Genomic DNA, 8,213 nt, shown 5'->3' on the forward strand with positions numbered 1-8,213 from the left:
ACTCCTGGATTAATTGCCCTTTGAGAGTTAGCGCCTGCATTCTTCAACCCAAAGGACATTATAGTGTAGCAAAAAGCTCCGTATGGGGTGATGAACGCAATCTTGATTTGATCTTCTTCCTTAAGAGCTATCTGGTGATACCTCGAGTAGCAATCGAGGAAATAGAGTAGGGCGCATCCAACTATCAAGTTGATGACTTGATTAATCCTAGAGAGCAAGAAGGGATCCTTTGGACAATGCTTGTTGAGGTCTGTGTAGTCGACACACATCCTCCACTCGTTGTTGTTTTTCTTTTGCACCAGGACGGGATTGGCCAGCTACTCTGGATGATAAACTTCTTTTATGAAGCCCGTCATGAGTAGTTTGGCCAGCTCTTTCTTGATGGCTTCCCTTCTGTCTTGGGCGAAATGGCGTAAACATTGTCTTTTTGGTGTAGCTTTTGGATCCACATTCAGCGAGTACCCAATCAACTCCCTGGGCACTACCGACATATCCGATGGCTTCCACGCGAAGATGTCACGGTTGGTCCAAAGGAAGCTAACGAGCGCGTTTTCCTATATGGGATCCAGCCCGGAGCCAATCAGGGCTGCCTTGGAGCTATCGCTAGTTTCAAGGTCAATGGTTTTTATGTCTACTTCACTTGTCGGCTTGACCTTGTTTGCCCCTGACTTCTTCTCTTGGATTTAAAGTTCTAACAGGGATAATTTCTTGGAAGCGGTGAAGACTTGCAACATTAAATTTGGCACTTAAGTAGTCGCTGCTAGCTCCATGGCTTTCGTGTCGCAGTCGTATGATCTCTTCAAATCTCCGCGCAGGGAAAGTACTCCCTTGGGTCCCGGCATCTTGAGTACTAGGTACACGTAGTGCGGGATGGCCATGAATTTGGCCAATACAGGTCTTCCGAGGATAGCGTGATATGATGTTTCGAAGACTGCCACCTCGAACCATATGTACTCTTTCCGGTAGTGTTCTTTAGTCTCAATGGTTACTGGCAAAACCACCTGTCTGAGGGGTACAGCCACGTTGCCTGGGATAATCCTATAGAACGAAGAGTTCGTTGATGTGAATATGTCAGTAATGTCGAGGCCCATCTTCCTCGGTGTCTTGGCGAAGAGTACATTGAGATCGCTACCGCCATCAATGAGTATTTTGGAGAGTCTAGAGACCACGACTACTGGGTCCAGGATGAGAGGATATCGTCCCGAGTCTGAGAAAATAGTCCATTGGTCCTTCCTAGAGAAGGTAATTGGCACCTCAAACCATTTGAGTAACGTAGGCATTGCTGGTTCAATGGACATGATCTCTTGGAGGCCGAGCTTCTAGGACCGCCTAGTAACAGTACCCGGTGTGCCGCCAAAGATAACGTTGATGGTGTTGGAAGGGTTCTGGAATTTGCCATTATCACCATCGTATTCGTCTTCCTTGGCCTTGCTCTTGTCTTTAGTTCTAGAAGGTTCCAGCAGATCTTTCATGACTTTGCGTAGACTGTAACAGTCCATCACAGAGTGCTTATGGTACGGGTGTCATGGGCACTGCTTCTTCAGGAGCTCGTTGAATGGAGTCCTGTCTTGATTCCTGCCACCTTTCTTGAATGACTGTGACATTGTCGCGACAGTATTATCTAGCTTTCTCTTGCGATTCTAGTAGTTATTTCGGTTGTTATTGTTAGGGCGATCGTTGCGGTTTTTGTCGTTGCGCTGGCCATTATTTTGATTGTTGTTGTTCTGGCTTTTATTGCGATTAGACTCAAATCTCTCGATCTCTTTTTTTTCTTCGTCTTCCTACGCTTGTATCATGATCTTAATAGATTTGATATCTTCGAGGCGTCTCCTGCCAACTGCTAAAATCTTGGAACATCCAGCGGTCATAGAGGCCGTTTTAGAAGCAATCTATGGTGTCGCACTCTATGATGTCCATGATTGTGGCCTTCTTGTTGAAGAAACAACATAGGTAACTACGTAGGGTCTCGCTTTGTTATTGTTTGACTTGAGACAAGTCGATCATATTGCCTGGACGCTGCATTTCCCCTGCGAAGTTGTTGGTAAACGCCACCTTAAGATCCTTCCACGTGTCGATGGAGTTCTTGTCTAATGACTTGAGCCACGTGGGTGGTGCTGCCACCATGCACATGGGGAAGTAGATGACCTTGGTGTCATCGTTCCCTTCTGCCGCCTATACTGACAGTGAGTAGCACTGCAGCCATTGGATTGGGTCTTACTTGCCATCGTATTTGGTGATACTCGGAGGTTTGAATTTCTCGGGTAGTACTATCCTCCTTACTCGTCTTAAGAAGGTGGGAAATCCATCAGAATCCTCTCCTAGGTACTCAACTTCTTGCTCGCGCTCACGGCGGCGTCTGTCAATGATTGTACGGGCGTCACGGCCGGCGTTGATCTTGTGACAGAGATCATGTACTAGGCATTCAGGTCTGGTTATCCCTACGGTGGCCACGACCTCCCAAGGGTCTCGCCCGATTACCCTCTGCTTCGACTTGGCTTGGTCTCGTGCCTCCAATTTTACTTGGTTTGGATGGAGTGCGCCTATGGCTACTGCCATGCTAGGATGGGGTGTGTGGAACTGAGCATATCAGGTTTTGCTGATTAAGTTGTTCATATGCGTGCTCTGCCAGTTCAGCCAATTATCTGGTGTCTTTGTCCTATGGCATTGCGCGAGTAATAAGATCAATGGATATGATGGTGGCAAGAAGGGTACGATGTTGACACGATTAAACTGCTTCAAACGCATGATCCAAGTTCATGATTGGCAGGTTTGCTACAAGACGGCGGCGATGCTCTGCTCTTGCAGCATTTCTTGCTTGTCGTCGAGTTTTTTGAGCTTCAGTTTCTTCTCCGACAACGTTGGCGGTAAGCTCATCCTGTGAGACATCATCCGGGTAACGTTCGTGCCGTGAATTTCTCTCTAGTTGCTCTTTCTCTTCGCATTCTTGTGCAGCAATGAGAGTGAAGAGTTCTCATTTCGGAGAATAACTTCCCGAACTTGACGTGATGACCTCCGTGGACCCGCCTTCTTCATAGATGAGTGACAGAGGAGTTCTTTCCTGGTATGGGAGGGTATGAAGGTAGGCAATAAGGCATGAGTCGTCGTTCATAGCGAGAGCAGGTGGCTTCATGTTGGGCTAGTAGATGAATCTGCCTTATGAGGTCGATGTGATTACAAGGCCCTGTTGTGGACCTTATAAAGACGTCTCCTCGTCTGGATCCGAGTAGTAGTCGGGGATCCTCGATCATATCCTTGTCGGATTGGATTGTGATCTGGATAGGGTAGCTTGGTAAATAGCACCCGTGTTTCAGAGTCCGAACGAGAATTGACTTGGGTTGTAGTCCGATTCGCACGATGGTTTAAGTGCCGACTCGTAAAAACAAGTCCAACTAGCGGGAGAAGTCGAGTTGTACTTGAACTCGTCCCCTCAGCCTCTGACTTAGTCAGAAATTGAAAATTCGTCGAATTTTTTGACGAGATCCTCTAAAGATTGACGCTGAAACTTCATGACGTGTTGCTTCTTCTCCGGGATCGGCGCAATGTGGTACTGAAAATTTCTAACACCATATGTGACGCAAATCTAGGAGCCGAAGATGAACGTCACGCCCGCTTCGAACGTGACGGTTAGCTTGATGACTTGGGCCATCGAGTTCGCCAATGGATTCTCAGTGATAGCCCCTACTTGGCGCGTCAGCTGTCGGTGTTTAGACCCGGCAACGTACCGAGGAAGGGTGCCCGAGGTAGTGTTTAGTGCGTGAGGCTCACCGAGATCAGGAACTCGAAGGTAAACTCGAATACACGATTTAAACAGGTTCATGCTGCTAGATTGCGTAATACCCTACATCCTGTGTGTTGGTTGGATTGAATTGTTTTGGAGAGGTCCCTGCCTCGTCTTAGCTAGTCCCTATCCTGCTACGTAGACTACGCAGTAACCTCCATATCTGATACGTCTCGATGTACAACCTTGTATTGAAGGCCACCGGTTGCTCCTCTCGTTCGGATGAGAGTCCGGACCGAGGCTCCTAGATGCGGGAACGTGGGAGGTCTGGCCGCACGGATGAGAGTCCTAAACTTAGGAATCAAATGAGAGTTCTGTTGGAGACGGTTTTTTGCGTTTCTCTCTCCTACAAGAAGAGTAGGGGGTGGGATGAGAGGTGGGTTGGGGTTGCTCTAAACACCAAACCCTCTCGCGACAACGGATAAGGCTTTTCTGCCTCGCCTCCTCCCTTCCCAATCGCTCGCTCCTCTCCTCTCTTCTTCCTCCCCGACAATGGCGACCGCCATTTCCTCTCTGATTACCCCTCCGGCCCTCCATCTCCGATGCCGGAGCCCTGCCTCGGCCTCCGTCTCCGTCTCCGCCCCCGCCCGCCTCTCCTTCCGTGCCGCCGCGGCGCCGCAGGCCTGGCGCCGGGGGTTGGCGCTGCGGGTGGCCGCCTCCTCGGCGGTGCTCGAGGCGCCGGCGGAGGTGGCGGCGCGGAAGCTCTACGTCGGGAACATCCCCCGGACCGTCACCAACGACGAGCTCCGCGACATGTTCGCCGCGCACGGCACCGTCGAGCGGGCCGAGGTAACGCAACAAGTTCCTTCTGCAGTGCCTTATCCCATTCCAAGATTGGACCTGTCTCATCTCCTGGTCTTTCTTGTTTCTTGTCTTTCACACCCAATTTTTGGTAGAACTATTTTTCTTGTCTTTCACACCCTATTTTTCCCCTGAAGAAATTCATTCTAATTTACTTCTTGCTCCAATATCGCTCTGGTTCTCGGAAAAGTAATCTGTGTGTGTTTTGGTGGCTTGTACTGGTGCTGTCGAATTGTTTCATCAAATAATAGACAGGGTTATATGGTCCGATAATTTGAATCGCCGAATTAATTGCAATGCCCAATTGTTTCGTGCAGGTTATGTATGACAAGTACACCAATCGGAGCCGGCGGTTTGGATTTGTCACGATGAGCACCGTGGAGGAGGCCAATGCTGCAATTGAGGCTCTCAATGAGACTGTAAGCATCAAATGTTACCGTCCTTCATCTGAAACTCTGCCCCAGGGTATATTTATGAACTTTGGTATGACTCATTTCTTCTTCTTGTACCAGGAGGTTGGTGGTAGAAAAATTAAAGTGAACGTCACAGAGAGCTTCTTACCGAACATTGATCGATCAGCACCAGAACCGGAGCCTGTATTTGTGGATAGTCAGTACAAGGTTTATGTTGGTAATCTTGCGAAGACTGTGACAACGGAAGTTCTTAAAAATTTCTTCGCTGAAAAGGGGCAGATACTCAGTGCCACGGTTTCCCACATTCCTGGGACTTCAAAATCCAAGGGATACGGCTTCGTCACCTTCTCTTCCGAGGAAGAAGTTGAAGCTGCTGTTGCTACTTTCAATAACGCGGTAAGCTTCTCTTGCATATTTTATACATTTCTGCTTTTTGTTTGCTAGTCCTAACACATAAAATATTCCCTATTTGCCAAACAAAAGCAAAATGCTGTGTTGCAATCCGGATGTTATCTTCTCGGTGAAAGATAGATGGAATTAACTTTCTTAGTGTTTATGTGTACAGATGAGTTAGAGACTAGAGTTACATGATGTTAAGTAGTGCCATATTGTTCGATCATGTCTTGCTGAAAGAACCTTATTTATCTATATTGATATCCTGGTCCATTCTTTTACCTTAGTATTTCATCACATGAGTTAAGACCATTAACTACTAGATTTGCTATTCAAAAGATTTCTGATGCCTTAAAAATTGGCATGGCTTTTGATATCAAACCTTACACGAGCATGTGGCTGATGTCTTATTGCTGTACAATTAAATGTGGTTTCAGGAATTGGAAGGACAACCCATTCGTGTGAATAGAGCTTAGATTAGCAGAAATTTGCATGACCATTGAAGGTGGGGGGCATGTCTCGGTGAATACATGTAGAATGAGAGATACTTGGAGGCTAGATTTTGATAAAAAAGTGTTCAAGACCTTCAATGTAATTTCAATCCATCAAACAGTTTTCGTATGATAACAGTACATGTGAAGAGTTTTTCTTGTCAAAGTCATTGTTCATATGATTGCATTTGGACCTTTTATTTTTACATCGCTTCTATTTAGTTACACAATGCAGCGCAATTTTTTGTTATATACCATCTTTATGAACTTGAATTATATCCATCTTATACATTCCATCAATATTGTTTTGTTGGTTCAATCCCTGACTTTCTGTAAGATTTCCTAGCGAGATGTGTTCAATAGTATTGCCTTTGTTCTTTGTGTTTTGGATATTCAAAATTCGTTTGTTGAACACTATTTGGTTCAATGGGACCATGGCTCAGCCTTGTGCTCCAGCAGTCGAGTCATCCAAATGTGACTGCTCAACCAAACTGTATTTGTGTTCTTAAAGTTATTTTGAAGAAAAATAAGAAGTGAAAATTCTTATGCAGCATGTTGTATTTCTTCTTTCATGCTGCAGTAAAAAAATTATTTATGTTTAGTTCTTATCTCCCTTTAGTCAGTTGGTACCTCAAGATTTCTGAATCATCAGAAACCAAAGAATTGAGATATCTGCAACATAACATGACCTAGACTTGGTTTTATTCACTGAATGAAGCCATGGAGGACAATGGAACAAACTGGACTAGCATTTGTGTTGAGATAGAAAAAACATATTGGGAAAGTAAGAAGAGAAAAATCATGAACCGCAAGGTTCTTCCTCAGAATTCATGGTGTTTCTGGTTTGTATCGCAATGGAACAACCATCTCATCAAGTGCAAGATCAGAAGAGAACAAAGAATTTGCATTCAGGCTCACAATCACTTCATCTGCAACTGCAATTGGTATCAAGTACTACATAATCTTTCAGAATCAATGTTCTGCGGTGGATCTGAGCATGACAAGTTGGATAAAACACTTCTATTAAAATCCTGAATCATATCAGCAGAGACGTAATTACTTCCATGAAGCAACACATACAAACAGATGAATCAAAGCATACAATTGAAAAGGAGGTACATGGAGGAAAAAAAAAGATGTTTCGAAGAACAATATGCTCTGATTTGCCCAAAACTCCCTATATAGTACACAGAGCCAATCTTTTCAGCCCGAAATCCTCTAAGTCGACTTGATCATACAGTTATCCTGCAGGAAATGGGAAACATATCTGATTACTTTGCATTGGAGCATTAACTAAGCTGCAATAACGTGGCATTGACTCAGATCTTAGTTGTTGAAGGTAGTGCCACAAATCTTTGGGTGAAAATCAAAACTTGAACTGTTGACCAGGTCCTCTAGCTTGCTATAGGACGGACACTGTTCTTGGCACTATTAAGTTCATTAGCATCAAATAGTATTTATCTTAGGATCTTTCGCAGCTGTGATGATATTAGTAAGATGTTACAAAAGTAAAGCAAATGCATTTGCACTTCTGCAAATTAAATAAAATATTATTGAAGTTCGAGCACTTAGTTCAGTAGTAAAATATCAGGTCATTAGAGTCCGAAAAGTTGGATTGAAATGCATAAATAAACTTTAGAATCAATGATATGACTCATCTCGACACCTAATAGTTCCAGCCTATCAATTTCTTTGAGGACAGTGATCTCTGAATGAACATAGTTTTGACGTAGATTTCAGAGAACACAACCAATAAACAATTACCTGATTATGGAAACATTGACCCTCCAATTGGAGCACCAATATGAATGGGGCATCAGTTGTGATTACAAACTGATGCCAGCCAAGTCAAAGAGCTTCTCAGCTTGGTCCGGGAAAAATGTTATAAACAGGTAGGCACCTGCAGATGAGCTCCCATAAGATAGGGTGAGGAGCTGATGCACTAAATTTGTCTGAAATAGTGTAGTCAAGTAATCTTACTGATAAGTACAGTCCCGAGAACTACTGAAATCTTTCCTTGTACAGTTACGAGGCCGGCTTTTCCTGCATTCTGCAGCTCAGTTTTCCCGACAGATTCAAACGTTCCTGCAAAGATATGGTACAATATTTATTAAGAAGAAACTTGAAAACAATAGGCATCAACAGATCCTGTGAACAGCTGATATGTTTCTTAGGCCCCGTTTTCTTCCACTGACTTATTTTTAGCACCCGTCACATCAAATGTTTAGATACTAATTAGGAGTATTAAACGTAGACTATTTACAAAACCCATTACATAAGACGAATCTAAACGGTGAGACGAATCTATTAAGCCTAATTAGTCCATGATTGACAATG

General features: G+C 44.5%; 2 protein-coding genes across 2 annotated transcripts in view; one reads left to right on the forward strand and one right to left on the reverse strand.

Annotated features, from left to right (window-relative positions):
* The first annotated feature begins 4,139 nt into the window (after positions 1–4,139).
* LOC101768325 (30S ribosomal protein 2, chloroplastic) lies at positions 4,140–6,097 on the forward strand. Its single transcript, XM_004956400.4, has 4 exons — positions 4,140–4,567; positions 4,897–4,998; positions 5,092–5,388; positions 5,823–6,097. Exons 1-4 carry the CDS (start codon positions 4,271–4,273, stop codon positions 5,859–5,861), a joined length of 735 nt encoding a protein of 244 aa, XP_004956457.1. The 5' UTR covers positions 4,140–4,270; the 3' UTR covers positions 5,862–6,097.
* Positions 6,098–6,777: 680 nt separating this feature from the next.
* The window catches only part of LOC101767385 (rhodanese-like domain-containing protein 9, chloroplastic), a 3,254-nt gene continuing 1,818 nt past the window's right edge, over positions 6,778–8,213 (reverse strand). The window contains exons 5-7 of the mRNA XM_004956398.4: positions 7,857–7,961; positions 7,641–7,776; positions 6,778–7,121 (exon numbers count right to left, since the gene is read on the reverse strand). Of these exons, the coding sequence (XP_004956455.1) occupies positions 7,703–7,776; positions 7,857–7,961 (179 nt within the window). The 3' untranslated portion in view covers positions 6,778–7,121; positions 7,641–7,702. The remainder of the gene's footprint in view (positions 7,122–7,640; positions 7,777–7,856; positions 7,962–8,213) is intronic.

The sequence above is a fragment of the Setaria italica genome, chromosome II (genome assembly GCF_000263155.2).
Source record: "Setaria italica strain Yugu1 chromosome II, Setaria_italica_v2.0, whole genome shotgun sequence".
NCBI classification, from domain to species: Eukaryota; Viridiplantae; Streptophyta; class Magnoliopsida; order Poales; family Poaceae; genus Setaria; species Setaria italica.